Source organism: Phaseolus vulgaris, chromosome 3 (genome assembly GCF_051622355.1).
Source record: "Phaseolus vulgaris cultivar YP4 chromosome 3, ASM5162235v1, whole genome shotgun sequence".
NCBI lineage: Eukaryota > Viridiplantae > Streptophyta > Magnoliopsida > Fabales > Fabaceae > Phaseolus > Phaseolus vulgaris.
This window is the reverse complement of record NC_143500.1, coordinates 14,860,479-14,879,174: the sequence shown is the minus strand read 5'-3', so window position 1 is coordinate 14,879,174 and position 18,696 is coordinate 14,860,479. Positions and strand designations below refer to the sequence as shown.

Below are 18,696 nucleotides of genomic sequence, written 5' to 3'. Positions count from 1 at the left end.
TCGATTTTTTTATCCTTGTAAATTGGTACATAATCGATTTTCGATTTTTCCAAATAGTGCCGAATCGATTTCGTGACTTTTAAAGGTAGGAGTGAATCGATTTTGTGACTTTTAAAGGTAGGAGGAGAATCAATTTTCTGACTTTTAAAGGTAAAATGAGAATCGATTCTATGTCTTTTAAAAGTAGAAGTAGAAACAATTATGTCTGTGTGAGAAAAGTGTTGGAATTGATTCTGTTTTTTTGTTCAGATTGCATCTTGGAGCAGGGTTGGTTCTCTTCATCACAAACTTTCTTTTTCTTATTCTCCAGTTTGTTCTTCTTCTTCTCCTGTGCCTTCATCCTTCACGTAAATTTTTAATACTTTTGTTTCTATATAGAATTTCTTTTATTAAGTGTGGTTACTATTTTTTTATTATGTTTACTGTTTTTTTTATGTATTTATTGTTTTAAATTTTTATAAATATATTTATACTTTTATTATATTTATATTTATACTTTTAATATTTATAAATTTATTTGAATTTAACACAAAATTATTTTTTATTATAAAATAAGAGTAATTATGAATATTATATATTAGAAAAAAAATAATCAACTCAAACTTTAAAAAAATATACCATAATTCATTATTAAAATATTTTTTATTGAGAAGGAGAAATTTGTAAATTTATATTTTATATTTTATATTTTTAAAATAATTTCTAAATTATCTTCTAACTATCACATCACTCCTAAATTTCAATAAATAATCCTCACAAATTCACTCTGCCATCCCTCAATACAAACAATTTGACACATTCTAACACATCTTCTCTAGTTCTCTCTAATTCACTCCCTCCCTCGCCACAAATCTTCACTTCAATCTAAACAAGACAGTAATGATTTTTTTTTTATCAGCACAAGGCAGTAATGATATCAAAGGAAATTTTGTATAATGTTCATTCCATTATAATAAATAATTTTTATTTGAAGATTTGACTTGGGGATATCACTAACATTTAAGTTTTATTTTTTTATTTTATTTTTTATAAAATAAATTTCCTTTTATGATTTTTATTGCAATCATAATGACATTACTATTTTTGTTTATATGGATATTTAATTTATTGTTTCATAATATTTTCTGTAAAAGTTATTAATTTTTTTTCATTTCAAAATTAGAAAATGTGAGTAGCATTTTTTGTTTTAATAATTTTATAATTTATTAGTGTTGTTTTAAACATTATAAGATTTAATATACAATCAACTTTTATTATTACTTTTTCTTTATATTAATTTAATTACAATTTTAATTTATTTCAAATTAAAGACTGTTAACTTATTAATATTTGTCAATTGGAGAAAAAACTTAAATGTTATATAAAAAAATTCTCAACCCCATGTTAATAAATGTTTTCTCTTTCTAACATAAATTTTCTTAAACTTTATTTGCAATGGATTTTTATGCATCCATATTTTTTAATAGTAAATTTGAATCTTCCTGTAATGTTTTTCTATTATTATAATTATTTATTAATATTTGGTAGAAGGGATTATACCTGTCATTACCTGTTAAAACTGTGAAATAGCCAACCAAATTGACTTGATTTAGTGTGGATTGGAATGGACCTGCCACCGCAGCTCCATCATTGTTAGGTCACCGATAAGATAGATGTTACTATTGATTAATGGTTTGACCCGTAATCAAATTACTGATTAGGACAAATAAACCAATAATTAACTTAATCTATAAACATTTCAAAGATGAAATTATATTCTCTTCCATAAATTTATTTTATTCTGCATGCATATACTTCATATACCTTCGAGTTTACATTTTATATAATTTGATTTTGACCTTTTTAAATTATTAAGTGGTGTTGTTGGACTATTATAGTTATTATTCATTTTTACAAGTAATGTAATTAATTATCTAGTAAATTAAAAATTTGAATGTGTTAAGAGAATTTTGATAACTTCTATTGTGTATTAAAACTGTGAAAGTAACTAATAAACAATAAAAATTTACTTTCAAAATATATTTAAATATAATGTATAGTTTAATTCACAATAAAGAATTTTAATTATTATGTACTTTGCTTGTTTAATAATTTAGCTTTAAGAAAATATTAAAATTTAATTTAAAGATAAGATAAGATAAAAAAAAGTAAATTAAGAATGATAAATAATTAAAAAGTATAAGAAAGATATTTTAAATAATTAAGTGATTTTTTGTTGTTGTTAATTAGAAATACTTTGTAAAATATACATGAAATAAGTAAATTTGATAGAGAAAAAATATAAATAGACTTTTTTTTTATTAATTCTGTACTTTAAATTAATTGCTAAACAGTGAGAAATGTAAATTCTCTTTACTATTGTTTTCATTATCAATATTTTTTATTATTAAGTAAGGAATATTCTATTATTATTATTATTATTATTATTAATAATAATTTTAATATGCTATTATGGTCTGTAAAATTATTATGATTTGATTTTATATATATGAAATATAAATTAAGATCAATATTTATCTTTCTTCATGATCATGTTGTTTTTTTAATCTCTGTCCAATGAACAATTTTGTTAGAAATAAATATATGTTTAATAATTGTTATGTATTTAATGGTAGTTTTATAGCAAAGTGATTTTCTTTATGGTTTAATATAATGATTATTTTGATAAAAAATTATTATAATTTAAAATTTGTTATCACAGTAGATATTATAAAAAGTAAAGAAAAAAAATAAGTTTTTTTATAATTTTATTATAGTTTATTCTTAATTATAAAATTATCATAAATAATCTGTAATAATATTCAGTTTATCTAATAGATTTCATTAATTTAACTTACACAACTAGATTATATGTATATAATCAGTGAGTTGATTCAACAATCTGTAGAAAATTAGTTGAATGAATATTATATCTTATTAAGTACTTATAATGATTATTTAATATGAGATTAATGAGTTTGACTTATATAATAAAATTTATAAATTTATAAAAAATTGAATCGACTAAAAAAATGTTTATGATAAATTAATTTAGCCAAATTTCACATTTATATCATACTTTTTAAACCAACAAGGAATAAAAAACAAGATATTATTTTTTTAAGAATATTAAAAGGAAAATAATATTATTTTAAACTATCATACCATTTATAAATATTATTAGATACCTAACTTCATTAATATATTATCCATATGATTCTTAACTTATAAAATTGTATATAAAATGAATGTTTTTATATTTGTAAGAGAAATTAATATTTAATTATTAATTTTAAATGAAATATTATTATATTATTTTCTAAACACTTATATAGGTGAAAAACCAGAAAATATTTTGACTAGAGTTATTTTCAATTTTTAAATTGTGAAATAATAACAAAAGAAAAATAAATATATACAAAAATTAGTTGCAAAATTAGTGACAAAGATTTTGTTGTTCTTCAATGTACACTTCTAAATTAGTTAGTCAAATAACTTTACCTTTTTCACATTTTTCATTTCTTTTCCTTGTTGAGTTAACATTATCAGATGTTGTATTGCTGAGTATATATAATAGAGAGTTCAAAAGGGTGAACCAACAAAAGAAAAAAGATGTTGAGGGATTGAATCAGTACATCATTATTCTTCATCCATGGAATGAGAAGATTGAAAATAATTAATGTTAATGCAATGAGTTGATTTTGTTTTGTATGCATCATCCATTCCAATCCAAGTTGTGATACACTAGATCCTTGGTTTCCCACGGGCCAATCCACTGAATCCAGAACCCAGAACTCAGTTGGGAGGGCCACTGTGTGAGTCAGATCGTACCAGGACCACAATGCATGCCATTGGACAGTGCTGTGCTGTGCTGTGCTGTGGTGTCCATAGGCCATGCCAAATTACAACTCCACACATACATACATCCCTTCTCTTCACACACTACACTTTCCATTTCTCATATTTTTTTTCATATTCTCCCCTCTCTATATTCTATACACTCCTTCTACCTCTTACACTCACTCTTGAACTCTCTTCACTAAAACATAGGACACACAACAACCATGGATAATTCTTACTCTACTACTCCTCCTCCTTCAAGTTCCACACAAGCTCCTCCATGTGAGAAGGATTCAAGCATGAAGAAGAGATTCCTGAAAAGGGCCAAGGAACACAGGTCCAGGCTCTATATCCTAAAGAGGTGCATTATTATGTTATTGTGCTGGCAGAAGTACGAGCAATATTGATATTCAAAACCTCTCACAGTCACAGGCTCTCTTTAGCAGGTGGATGCCATTAACTACATCAACCCCACTTTTTTTCTTTTTTTAATTTTTAAGGTAAACTTTGCAAGTTTGTAAATCATTAGTATATTATGGGTTTATTCTGAGGGAAGGAACCATATATAAATTGGTGCTATAGATATTTCAGTGACCATGTTGAGCACTTTATTGCACCTGTGAGCACTGTCTGAAGATTCTTCCATGAATTGAAAGAGTTTCAACATTAAAGAAGATGCTAGTTCGAATTAATACTCTGGTTTAATTAGCCAGTGATGTGAATATAGTGTGACAAAAGGAGGTGGGATATCACTTGCAGGATTTACACGTTATTGTGTGAACTGACATTACTCAACTCAGCTTGTTTTCTAGTGTAAAAGAAGGTGAAAGAAAAGACACTATTTCACATGAAGATAGGGACATATCATTGCTACTAAGTACACTTGAAGTTTTGGTAAGATTTCGGTCAAGAATAAGGTTTGCCTACTATCTGCTTACTTTGCCAGTTATATTACATAAAGCTACAATAAACACTTCATCTAAGAAGCTTCAACTTTTCCTTTTCTTTTTCCACTGCTGTTTACCAATAACACCAATTATGTTTTGGCTTTTTCACTCCTCCCAACTTTCATCTCTGATCTCTTTGTTGCTACTAATTAAATACTGCCTTAGTTTTATTAACATGGGATGAATGCTGGAAACACAATGCAAGACTTTGCATACATACTATTAGTATACACAAAACAATAAAATCCATGAGTTTTATCTGACAAGCTTTTGAAAATTATTATTCATACATGCATATAATATGCATATGTGCTTCTGCCAGTTTACCAAATTATATCCCTCTCATTTCACATGCTCATCTAGAATAAAATTAATTTATATATAGAAAATAATGGTTGAAGTAAACTTTGCATGCAATGTACTTCATCTGCTATATGGTAAAGGATTGAGGTAGTGTGTCTCTGCTCCTCCTACCTGAATTAAATTATCTTTAACTGTATATATATGTTTTATTTTTTAAAAATTTATGATCTTAAATATATATTAATTTTGGGAGATACCAAAAAAATAAAAGGTTAATGCAGCAAAATCTACTTTTGATTTGCATGTGTGTTTGGTCACACATTCCAAATACTAATATATATTTATATATAAAGTAATAATTAAAACAGTTAGTAAATGGGATGGATGAAAGGAGAGTGTGATGGTAAATTTGAATGAAAGAATCTGTTGCAGATCCAGACATGCAGTTGGTTGAATACTATCTATAAATTTTCTGGACCAATATTAATTTGTGTGTATTAAAACAGAGAAGGTACTTGAAGACAGCGAGTAGATAAAGAAAGTCACAATCTTGTGTGGGCATTTATTTGGAATTGACATTTGGCCAACTCTTTGATCTAATTTTGGTATTTCCAAGTGTCCCTAGCTGGAATTGGAGATTTGGACTGAACTCCAATGACCATCATTTTGGGGTCTGTCCCCAAAATAGTGCTCAGATGCCTCTATCAACAAAACTGCATGCCCAACCAAAACATTCTATTACTACTTAATTAGAACAAACCCATTGTTGTTCTAATACCAACTCTAGAACACACTCTCTCCATCTACAATGCAACTCTTTATTGCCACCATTCTAAGCTGCCAAAGCAGTTCTTTCTGCTTTTCTCCATTTATACACTTTCTTAAACTCCTTTCTAATCACATTTATACCAAATTCATCTAATTTTAATGAACTTAAATTTTGTTTTGGTACATCAAAACAATCTCTATAACACTGAAGAGTTTAAACATCTTCTTTCCTAAAAGAAAATATGCCTCAAACAGTACAATCAACAACATTAACCTATAGCTTTAACCATCTCATGTTACAAAACACTTTTTTACAGTCTTACAGGGTTGGACTAAATCAAGTTAAATTGTAATCCAATTATTGCGAAGTAAACTAAAAAAAAAAAAGATTGTTCCTAGTTATTTAATTAATTTTGCAATTGTTTTATTCCCCTGGCTTCCTAACCTGTGGTGCCAAAGTGTTGATAAAGTAACACTTTCCCTTCAAAAACGTGTGCAAACAAATCTTCCCCTTAGTTAAGGGCATTACTGGCGGAAATACTCGAAGCAACATAACAGGTCACAGGGTCCCTCCCAACCTATGCATCAGAACTGATTAACACTGTTTGCTTCTCTCATCAAAAAGGAGAATTTAGGTGCCACCAGCTGGCACCCCAACTCTATAAAAAAAAAGACTAACACTTCATAAACATTTTTTTAGCAACCATTAATTCAAATTCATACAAAGACTAGCTTCAGCTTTAAATTGTACAGGATTATTATATCAATTTTTTTTTATAAACAACATTAAAATCTCCACATGGTTTTGATGAAAAATAACAACAAAGAAGCCAGAGTTTTGAAATTCATTGAAGGTTACTAGACGTGACAACCACCTCTTCCATGGGATTTTGTGGATCTTGTTCATTTCTTTCCTTTCCTCCCTTTTTAATCATAAACTAAAGAACTAAGACCTCTGATGTCAAAAAAATAGAAAAGAAAAGAAATTCTGTTCAATATACTTTCCTAGTTATTCCTTCTATGGATTTATACCAAAGACGGTTTGATTATGTATCTGTCCATCTATCTCTGCCTTTGAATGTGGAAGAAAGTGAAGATGAGTTTGATATTGACGAAATCAAACTTTTTGCAGCACATAGATATGTTGTTGAGAAACCAATTACCAAATATAATTGGTTGAATAGAGAATCAATGACATGAGTTAGCAAGACTCAATCAAATCACTACATTCACAATTTCACACCAACCACTCACAAACTTTCTAAAAGCCATTTCATACTATTTGAATTTCAAATGTGGTTGGCAGCATACCAACTTACCCTCTGAGACTCATAAATATAAAACCCTGGAACCTGGACTCGTTTTCTTGTCTCACTGCCCTTCTCTTCTTGTCACACTTCAAAATATGCCTTTCTTTTCCCTTTGTTTCCACTCTCACAATTTAATGTGCCCCCTCCTATTTTTGGCTGAGTCGTTGGCAAATTAAATGCCACCATATTTAAGGCTCTGCCTCTCTCTCTCCCTCTCTCTCTTCCATTATATTTTAGGAATCTCACAGGACACTCTATACTTCAAAGGAACATGCTTTCTTCATCAAAATTTCCAAGTATTATGCTTTCTGGTGATGATATACTGCAGTTACCATTGGGGTGGGTAAGCTTTTCTTATCACATTAATTAACCAATGCTTGTTTCTTTCTTAAGAAGGTGCAGGAATGGAAAGTGGTGGAGGATCAGACTTCAAAGAGTACAATTAAGAACTTGAGATATTGGTGCGGTTCAATCAGAAGGCAGTGTTTTGTTATCCAAAACTCTGTGTTGTTTGATTGAGCCGTGCCAATATCACATGTAATTGATCTCAGACTATCACATTTTCCTTCTCTACAAATCTCTTTTATTACAATGGCGGCACCAAAGATCAAATCTAAGACTTCATGCATACTACTCAAACTCTTTACTACAAGGCCAACTTTAGTAAGTTTTTCTCCTTGGTAATCTGCAACACCATTGAGTTTTATTATTATTCTTGTGCTTAGAATTCATTGGTAGCAAAAAGGAATTGTAAATGAATGTTATGCTACCTAATTTGGGTGAGCAGCTTATTAGGATTTTTTTTTGTGTCTCAGAAAAGCAGTGACCAATATTTTGATGTGGGATGGTGAATTGGTAGAGTAGGTAGGGAAATTATTTTAGCTTTTTTATTGTATTTTCTGTTTTGAGGATGGTAGGGACTTCATTAGAGGCAAATCAATGAAGTGGGAAGTGGCAATTGGCAAAGATAAAGGAAAATGTTACTTTTCCCAACATCAAATTGAAGGTTGTAACTTGGGTCAATGTAATTTCAAAATTAATTCATTCAATAAATAAATTATTTCTTTTTCCATTTATAATTTGGTTTATCTTTTCATTTGTAATTTAGTTTATTTGATGTAAGATTACCAACATATCACTCAAAAATAAATCTCTCTTTACAATTGCCTTTCTCTTCTGTTTACATTTAAAGCACCAACATTCATTTGGGCATGTTTCCAACTACAAGAGGTCTCAATGATTTGGTCCTAAAAAAAAATCTTTTGATTCTGCACAACAAATAAAAGGTGGGTTCAAATACACTTGTGTTAAAATAATTGGAAGATAAATGATTTTGTTTATTTACTATGTCACTTTTTTATTTTTTTATTTATGCTCGGTGGGTTAAGTAAACATTCACAATTTTCGTTCTTATTTATTAATAACTTGCTTGGTCAATGCATATCATTACATGTCTATGTGTGGCAAGTGTAAATGCGATGCTACATTTATAAATTACAAAGACATTATATATAGTTATTTTGATTTTGATTATGTATGCATAGATTAGACATATTTAGTACATTGTATTTACTTAATTAAGGAACGCTTGTTCTTTTTAAAAATATATTTTAAACGCTTAACAATAATACTTTAATCAATTAAGGAATAATATAATTTATTATTTTGAGATACTTAGATTTAAGAAAACTATTAAACTTACAGATAATAAACTATTATGTTAAATTTATAGTTTATTATCATATTGATTATGTTGAAAAATAATTAATTTTTATTTTATTTTTTAAAAAATATTTATACGAATAATTAATTATTACTTAAAACAATAGATTAATTTTTTCTTAATAAATTTTCAAATTCATTCAAATGAATATAATTGATTAACTGTATTTTTTTAAATAAAATATATTATTTTAAAATAAAAATAGATAAATAAATAACTGATATACTACATTATTTTCGAAAATGTTTTTAATTTTTATAAGAGTTCTTTAGAATTATTTTTTGAGCTAAATCGAGAAGTGTTATTGAACCAAATGACATTTACAAGTTCTTTAGGAATATTTTTTTTTTCTTTTACTCATTTCTCTAAAATACCTCATATTTTATATTGTGCTTGTATATTATTTTTGGTAGATTTACGTAACTGTATTCACTGTTAATAATAGCGAAACAAATCAATATTAGGTTGTTTATATTGAAACTTTAACATTTATAAAGAGAGAATAAAAAAACTATAAAAAAACTCTGGTATTCTTTATTTGTTTCATATTTCTTTTATTGCTCTTTTTTTTCTCTCTTTGCTTTAAAGAATACTATCGAAATTGCTTCTTAAAATATATTGTAAAGTGGTTAATTTTTTTTTAAAAGCAATCATTGTTAAAAGATTTCTCTAATTTATTGGTGCTTTTTCAACATTTCTTGAAGTTCAGAGTGTTTTGGTTGCTGAGTTTTATAGAGTTATATATGCTATGCAGGAAGTTCAAAACATGAGACCTACTAATGTTTGGCTTGAATGTGATTCGTCTTGGTTTGTGCTGCGTTTACTGCTAGAACTAATGTTCCGTGGATGCTTCGTAATCGATGAATACTTGTCTTAATTTCTATAGGACAATCAGGTTTAGGATTATTCATATTTTTCGTGAGGAAAATGCATGTGCTGATAAGTTGGCTAATTTAGGATTCATTCATAGAGAATCATTTCATTGGTATAATAGACTTTCATCTAGTCTGTTCTTAGAATTCTTTATGAATAAGTATAGTCTACCTATGTATCGTTTTAGTTAACATGTGGGTTTTGGTCTAGTCCCCCCATATTTTTGTATTTTATTTCTTTTTCTTGTTTTTAATAATATTTTTTTCATGTGATGACAGATGATTGTTGTTACTTGAGGTGTCAGCCTAACTGAGATGTCAAGTTGCATAGCGATGTCTAACATCAAAACTTTTATAAAAAAAAAATTTCTCTAACCAATTTATTCTCCTTTTTTGTTGATATTGTTTAGCCTGTATCCTTAAAACATTACTTTTAATTATATAGACCATTTTAAAATTAATGAGTAACATTTTAAAAAAAAAGATAAAACTATATGCTACTGCATATTTAGGTCGTTATTTTCTATAGTGTTTACTTTTTACCAATTCAAGACCTGCTTTTCTTTTTTTAAGTTAAAGATTTGTGTATAACATTAAATTGAATTGAATTATATTTTATTTTATTTACCAAATCTCCCTGCGTTTCTTTCATTATTGTAAATGATTATTTTGATACCTTTAATTGTTGATTCAATAAAAAGTTGTATATTAATCTTACGAATACAAACTCTATATAGAAATATATTTATGCATATCTTTTCATCATTTAAAAAATGTGATTAAAGAATTAATCTAACATTTTTTTCTTTATCATTAATGAAAAATATTTTTTCTAATAACAAATTTTGAATATCATGAATTTTTTTGGTTATTTATTATAAAAATAGGTGTCAGTTTCTTTTCTTTTTTTCAGAAGTTATATTTGTATTTTCGCATTAACAATCATATTCTTTATTTTATTTTTCTTTTATGAATGAACAATTTGTTTGCAATAACTTTTAAATTCATTACTTATAATCATAATAACTAAAAAATTGTTCTACTTGATATTAAGAATAACATTTATTATATAATAATATTAGATGTGGAATTACTTTAAAAAATATAACAGTTATTAAAAAAAATAAAATTGAATCATTGTTTATTTAATGACTCCATAAATTTTGTTGTGAGGTAAATAAATAAAATTATATTAAAGCTGTGTAAGAAAAAGAGAAAAGTAATAATTATTGTGAAGCGTTAGACATGACAGAGAACTAGAATGTAAAGCCCTCCAGCCACTAAACAACAAAAGAATGGGTTGGTTATTGCTGCTACTATATATACTCTACTGCATTCTCTTCTTCATTATCTTCTTCATTCTCTTTGGCAGCTGCAACTCAGTTCAGCAAAATTGTATGGCTCCCAAGCAGCTACACATATCAACTATCTTAATACCATTTTCATCCACCAACTACTACTCTCATACTACGTCTATGGCCTGCACCATTCGTCTGTTCTTCAAGGTTTCTGAATTTTCATTGCACTACTTGTTTGGTTTATAAGGCTGCACTCCACAAAGCGTTTTCATCCTCCCCACAACGCAGGTGAACTTCTTTCATCCTCTCTACAGACCTGCAGATTCCACTGCATTTCCAATCAAACGAAGCAACACATACGTTACCAGCCTGTGCCTTCCACTCGCAATCTGCAGGAGGGTAGCACCACTACTGTTAAATACATAAACTTATGATCTTGTCATCTAGCCAAGAAAAACCATGTAAATTTATCATTTTGTCAGGTTTACATGGAATCACAGATTCAGAAAGAAAACTAACGACATCTCAAATTACATGAACATTCTGATGATAGGCTTTTCATTGGTTGCTCAGATTTATATATAATGCTTGTGAAAAAGTATTGGATTAATTATAGTGGGTAACATGAATTTTCTCTTGAATAGATTATGGTAAAATAAAAATCAACATACCAGGGGGTGTGCCACAACACATTCTCCTATCATCAACATGATCCACGTCTAAACCAATAAACCAAGATCCCAATGAAACATCTTCGTTGGCATATTTATGTAGCACATCCCTGGTATTTGTAAATCAAACTGTTATCAGTCCATCAAAGTAGCACTAAATGCTACATTCGTTGGTATAATATTCAATTCTTTCCTAGTAGAGGAGAGTCCATGAAGCTGTTAGTCTGCACTTGTTCCAACCTAATGAAAATCTCAATAATTGACATACAAACACCCACTTGCCTGTGTGCTTTAACAGTTTTGAGCAAGGAAAACAAGACTTACTGATTTATTGATATATAAGTAGCCAAATCTTTGGAAATGGCATATAATTGTCCTGTAGCATGACGGAAGTACTTGTTTCCCACCTCTCCAAACTTCCAGTATTCTGGTTCATGGTATTTAACTCCCCTGTGGTAAGATGGTTACACTAAGGAAGTGTTTTTAAACTGCAACCGAAAAAATATAATACACAGGCTTTCTTACTTCTGAGCAAGGACAGGACCGGATTTCATGCACCCAACATACACCCGAGGTTTCATTCGGTGCATACTCAAAGTCAATCCAAGTGTTGCTGAGATTGCAAAAAGGCACAATAAGCACAATGAGGATAGACAATGAAGTATCTATTATGAAGTGTAGTCAAACAAAATCTAAAATAATCATTACTCAAGTGAATTTTATGCCTTTCACTTTTCTGTCAATTTTTATTAAAGTCCATCCAATTAAGCAAACATTCCAAATACAACTATGAGAGCAACATCACAATTACAAGAATGTTCTATAGAGAATGTACCAGCTCTCAATCCATAACACTGCAGAAAGCAAAAAAATATAACAGTTCAATATACCAAACATAGAGAAGAATCTAAGCATTGCCATGACTTTAATTGGAAAGTAACAAAATGGTGTCAGGTCAGGCCTATTGCAGATAGTATACACAAACCTCAACTTTTTAATGTATACAATTAAGGAAGCTGCTGATGGATAAATGAATTTAGTTGTACAACAAGATTGACGATTTATGCTCTAATGTAAGCACAGGAATACAAGGTGACAAAATTCAAAGTCAATGGTTCGTCGAGCTACCTGTTAATGCACAAGAGTTTCTCCCACAAACTAAGTCATGTGATCCCTTAGATACTTTATTTTATTTTATTACTAAACAACATCTTAGGCAGTTTTACTAACAAGCGAAATACATAAAAAGAAATTTACTAGTCTATATAAGTCTCGTATAATTTGGGCTTATGTTCCTAAGCTAAATTACGAAGTAAAAATAATAGAATTTCTAACAGTAATTTTTTTAAGTCTTCCTCATTCTGTAATCATATTTATAGAAAATTTGTAATAAATTTAAATGATTTAGCGCTCCTTTTTAAAGAAATAAGTTATTTTTTCTGCACATATCATGTGTAAAAACTGACTTAGATTTATCACTTCAACTTTACCAGTTACTTTCTCCCATAACTCCACATATCATATTATCAATGATTAAGCGTACACGCTGAATATTTTTTTCTATTTACCTAAATTGACATGAACATCATCATCAACTTTAACATAAAATTCCGCATCCCACAAGGCAACAGCAGTCGAAAAGTAGGTCTTTGTCTTAGCTGATAGTTCTAGGTATCCCTCAACGTGGTTCTGCTTAACACAAATGTATTTTGTTTCATCAACCAAAAAAAATACAAATATATATATATATATATATATATATATATATATATGCATCTAAATTAAAAGGGGAGGGAGAGAAAGATTACCAGCCTCAAAAAGTCAGCATGAAGCTTCTCCTCTGCTTCAATAGCTTTGTCAAGAATGCCACCAGATGTAGAACTATAGACAAAAAAGGCTAATTAAATCTCTAGGTTATGGTTACTTAGCATCACACAAAAATACGAATTCAACCAACCATATTGGAATTCATCATGGATGATCCCAAAATTTCATGACATTGTGTCATTGATTTTTGACAATAATTATTTATAGTTCCATCTAGTAAAAGAACAAGTATACAACCAATCAACACAAAAAGAGGATAAATAAACACAACTTGCATCAGAAAGAGAGAATACAATTATATGTTTGATATAATTTGATAATTAGGCCACAAAACAAAGTTCTGAGATCATATGAGAAAATAAGTGCAACAGAATCATCAAAAGTAGGAAAGCACAACAATAAAGGAAAGTGAATATCAGGAAATCTGACCTGTGACCTATAACGAATCGTATGATTATGCCCTTTTCTTCCTCCAACTTCTGTCTTTCATTAGCTAATGAAGTTCCATTAGAAACCAGTTTAGATACATGATGGTATGGAATTACTTAAGCAGGCTGAAGGGGAACTTCTATGAGAGGAAAAACTAGAAAGTGATGAAATATCATTAAATCACCTCGTGGCATCCAAGTTGTACGAACAGAGTCTCTTCGTTTCCTGCTACTGAAAGCTGTATTGATCCCTATAACCATGAAATATTTTCTCCTAGTACTTGATTCAATTGTCTCTGACTTCCCTGATACAGCACAACCATTCAGCATAATTCAGGAAGTAGCAAAGCAAATTTATGATTCAGCTCCAAAGTAGATTTTGTCTTACTTGGTCTCCTGAAATTCATGTATAGAAATGGATTAGCATTATAGTTGTTTGATACGTTACTAAGTAAATCCCATGCAAAGAAGCTTTGGCTTGGCTTACTTGACATCATTCTTGACAACATTCTGTGTATTTGAAACTTCCACTTTACTGTAATTTGAGCTTGGCCTTGCAACCTTAAAATAAAGGTAAAACATCAAGCAGAACATGTCATCATTATAGATCTTTTTTCATAAATAGAACAAGATGCAGCTGATAGTTATATGCCTGAGATTTAAACATTATATATACTAAATTTCAAAAAGCCACCGGAGAAAAATGTTTAAGATAAAAAGTACTAACCCATGGTTTTAAATCCCTAATATAGTGCATATCATCCAACACCAAAAACACTACAATGGGATAGTGGATGGCAGGATATGCACAATGGATAACATTCATAATTAAAATATTGTCATAGGTCTCTTAAACAAAACATACAAATAAATAGAAACAAAAGTCAAATACAAGCTTCCTAGGCAAGAATCATCGATCATCATGTCCACTTTACTGCTATTATTATAGCTGTAGATGTCATTGTCAAAACAATCCCAAACATAGCCCCGCCTAAAAGGCCTTAGATGAATCTGTTCCAAGGCTTTTTTTTTAATGAGCAGATAGCACCACTATAGTGTTGCTATGGCCACTGTGTCATACACTACAACTGCTACATTAAACCACTCATCAATAGCCATTCAAAACTTGGGCCAAATACAACCCTTGCAAAGATCCTCAAAGTAAAAGGAACCTTTTTTCTTAATGAAAAAAAAATCCAAAAAAGAGAAAACTTCTATACAAACTAAGCAGAGGAGTTCATTCTTACAAGGCGAAAAGAAGTTCACAAATGTCGGGCTTAATTCTGAAGGCACATTCATCCCCAATGAAATAAATTACCAAAAACAAAGATATAGTGACATTTTCCACGATTCTGTTACGAGTGCACATGAATAATGAACTAACCACAAATATAAACAAGTGTAAATATATTACAAATATTTTGGTTTTTTATATCCTGATCATTTCATGGGGAAGGAACTTCTACTGTTGTTACAAATTCCAGTACTAGTTCTACCTATTACGGGATAGGGGACAAATGGATGCATAACATACAAAAAAATATAACATGTGCAAAAGAGTAACTGATACACTTACTGGATTTAGATTACAACCATCAGAGTTTAATTTTATTCTTTCAATCTCACTAGTCCCTGAAATTTCTATATATTCAGGCATCGACCATATCCTGAAACAAAATTATGGTTAGCATTACACGTATATCATAATGATTAGTTCCCTTAAGATCTATTTTAAAATAACTACTAATAGCTTAGAAATCGGAGAAAAGAAGGGAACACTTAATTTATTAACTCAGCTTCATAAGTTGATATTTGTTCAAACAGGAACAAAACCAAGGGCGATGAAGAAATGTAAAAAAACTGACTATGACAGGTCACGCCATATGTAAGGAAGCCTTCGTTTAATTAAACTCAACGCAATGTCTACATTCAATTAAAACTTGACAATTTTCAGCAACTACGTAAAGAGAGAGGGGAATAAAATATACATACCCACCAATCAGCTTTTTTTATTAAGCGGTAAAGAAGGAGATGCAAGAAGTGGAAGAGAGAAAAAAATAAAATGAGACTGAATAACTTTGGTACATTTAATGAAACCAACAGAAAATCATGTGGAGAATTGTAAGCAAACAATAAAGAAGAAGAAGAAGAAGAAGAATGGAATAAATGTCCTAATGCAGAAGACACAGGTAAAATGTTCTTTCTTAGAGCATAACCCCAGTTTGCAGCTGAGAAAGAAACTCGATCACTCGCCGAAAATAACTAAAAAATGATAGAACTTGATGCTCAAATATACAGACCCAGAAGCAAATGTACCTATTTGTGAAGAACATTCCGGCACAGAAGCTTGCCACACAGAGCAGAAGAGCCCATTTCCTCTGCAGGACGTTCCTTGCACTCAGTTCTGCAGCTCCCCCCTTGCTCTTCATAGACATTCCCCCTCCCCTCTTCTCCCTCACCTCACTATACAAAAATGCACACAGTATTAAAAACCCAACGTGTAACAAAGATCAAATGAATGCAGAAATTATAAAAAAAAGAAGCAAACTTTACAGCTTCTGTGGCACCCAGCCACTATCCGGTTCGTTGGGGGCAAGAGAGGAAGACCCACTAAGCCCCTTTATCTTCCAGTCTTTCGGAACAGTTCCTTGTCAACAAACGCTTCTTAACACCACAAACGTTATTCGGAACCAAACTTAAAACAACAGATAACGGCAACAGTTACTCAAGTGTTCCATCACGGTTTCTCTTCTCAGATCTTGTTCACCATCAGTTATGTTTCTCTCCTAAATTCCTGGTTCCACAACTTTTCAGCTCAACTCTGTTTATGGTATACTTCATAAACCCCAAATCATTAACACTAACAAAAGTGTGCCCCCCAAAATAAAATCCCATTAAGAAAAGGGGAAGAAAACTTGGTGTGATTAAGTAAAGTTATTTGGAGAGAGGGGTGTTTTGGTTGCTTATAATTTTCCTTTAAAAGTGTCGGTTGGTGATAAGCGAGTATTATTTTTACCATGGCACTTGAGGTTTTGTGGAAAGTGGGTTGAATCCAGTTCAGATGGATCCCACCCGAGTCTTTTCTGGTTTGCCTTATGGTCAAAATCTTCCCCAATTAGAGATGCAATTCAACCAGATTGTGGTGCTATCCAATCCACCCGTAACCGTAAAAAAAACATCTATCGTCTCAGTATTTTTCCACTTGTAACGCTTCCACAACTCTACACATTCTTCTCCTAATACTAAATGCATGAGGTTTTATTATCACTCTTATTATTGCTATTACTTCTGTTCATTCTTTACCTTCTCCCACCAAAATTGTGCTTTATCACACTTAACTATAAATAAAATCTCTCAAAAGTCATCAATCATATCATAAAAAATAAACATTGTTGGACTACTTTCTAAATTTAGTCACCAATTATAGCAAGTGTTGAGCAATAACCAATCTTTCCATGTATCAAGCAAATTATACAAAATTAAAAATTATCCACATCTTATACAGTCCCAAACTAACTAAATCTATCCATGATATAGTTTTAAAACCTTATCTTAAAAATGTTTGACACTCCAAAATACATATACAACATTTCAAATAATTTAGGACTATTCAACACTCAACAATAATCCAAAAATATTCTAATTCAATTCACTTTTTAAAATTCAATACTTCCAAATAACTATTCAATTCACATATCAAATTTTTTTTATACTATTTAGATTACAAAACATTTTCAATTAGTTATTCAAAACATAACATGGTGTTAAAGATACAATATCTAATTACAATTCTAGATAATGTGTCAGAAAACAATTTCTATATAACTTAAGAATTGTAAATTCTAAAAATAATTATTAGTCTTACCAATATGTTAACTCCCTTTATTCAATTGCTTGTTCACTAAACCAAAAGAAGAGTAAGAAGAAAGTTGATGCAATCCTTGGATGCATCACCATGTTTCTTTTGATTTGTAGTTTTGTTGCGGATTGTTGGAGGTTTTGTATGGCTTCAATTGAGGAAATAAAATTGTGTGGAGAAGGTGAAAGAAGTAAGGTCAACTCCTAAGTTGATTCTAACTTAGACACACAAAAGTGCTAACAAAGAGATAGTGTAGAAGACAATTGTGCTAAAATTTGGACAGCATTTCATTATCAAATTCTAAGCTAAAATGCAAGTGTATGAACACCTCTATTTATAGCCTACTTGGTGCCAAATTTCAGAAATATTTCTCCAATCAAAACTAGACAAATGACACTCTCTAATTGGAGCAAATCCTTTATATTCCTAACTTTGACAAGTAGCGAATTGGTATTGGTTGAAGAGTCTCTCCAATGAGATGTTGCCATATGGATGGACATATGTATCACACCTTAGTCTAACTCTATTCGAGTTGGAGTCACATGTTCCATATGTTGTCCTAAATTGCATTCCATATTTTCCACGTGTGTGTTCAAGGTTGCAATTCCTACATTGACTTCCAATTTCGTCTAGGTTGCAATTGGGCTTAAGAAGACCCAATTGTAACCTCTTTTATTTTATATTTTTATCCTATTCTATTAGGCCTAATACATGTCCCAAATAAACCTATACAAATTTACAAGCCAAAATAAATCTATTATACTATATATAAAGGAAAATTCTCCCTGCACATTTATACCTTCACATTTGTTTAATTCCAACAACACCTTTCTGAATACGATGGAGAGTATGATGTCTTCTTCTTTTTTAA

General features: G+C 29.9%; 1 protein-coding gene across 4 annotated transcripts; it reads right to left on the bottom strand.

Moving 5' to 3' along the window:
- Nucleotides 1-10,945: 10,945 nt before the first annotated feature.
- LOC137806704 (putative beta-1,3-galactosyltransferase 3) lies at nucleotides 10,946-17,200 on the bottom strand. 4 transcript variants are annotated; one of them, XM_090300364.1, is made up of 12 exons: nucleotides 16,520-17,200; nucleotides 16,283-16,429; nucleotides 15,543-15,633; nucleotides 14,459-14,527; nucleotides 14,152-14,266; nucleotides 13,968-14,031; nucleotides 13,520-13,592; nucleotides 13,280-13,400; nucleotides 12,237-12,324; nucleotides 12,036-12,161; nucleotides 11,712-11,821; nucleotides 10,946-11,429 (listed from the first exon to the last, which is right to left on the bottom strand). In XM_090300364.1, exons 2-12 carry the CDS (start codon nucleotides 16,399-16,401, stop codon nucleotides 11,281-11,283), a joined length of 1,125 nt encoding a protein of 374 aa, XP_090156490.1. In that variant the 5' UTR covers nucleotides 16,402-16,429; nucleotides 16,520-17,200; the 3' UTR covers nucleotides 10,946-11,280. The 4 variants fall into 4 exon arrangements, 3 of the variants coding, with proteins under 3 accessions (XP_090156490.1, XP_068463045.1, XP_090156489.1); XM_068606944.2 differs by having other exon boundaries at nucleotides 14,152-14,271; nucleotides 14,454-14,527; nucleotides 16,520-16,947; XR_016519522.1 differs by lacking the exons at nucleotides 15,543-15,633; nucleotides 16,283-16,429; nucleotides 16,520-17,200 and having other exon boundaries at nucleotides 11,712-11,951; nucleotides 14,152-14,362; nucleotides 14,454-14,527.
- Nucleotides 17,201-18,696: the final 1,496 nt, after the last annotated feature.

What these genes read in the sequence shown, in the direction of transcription:
- LOC137806704 (XM_090300364.1), bottom strand. Translation starts at nt 16,401, where the DNA reads ATGTCTATGAAGAGCAAGGGGGGAGCTGCAGAACTGAGTGCAAGGAAC. An exon ending in TACAACTTGGATGCCACGAG is followed by an intron (nt 14,032 to 14,151) that starts GTGATTTAATGA and finishes GAACTTCATTAG; the next exon opens with CTAATGAAAGACAGAAGTTG. An exon ending in GTGTTGTGGCACACCCCCTG is followed by an intron (nt 11,430 to 11,711) that starts GTATGTTGATTT and finishes ACCCTCCTGCAG; the next exon opens with ATTGCGAGTGGAAGGCACAG.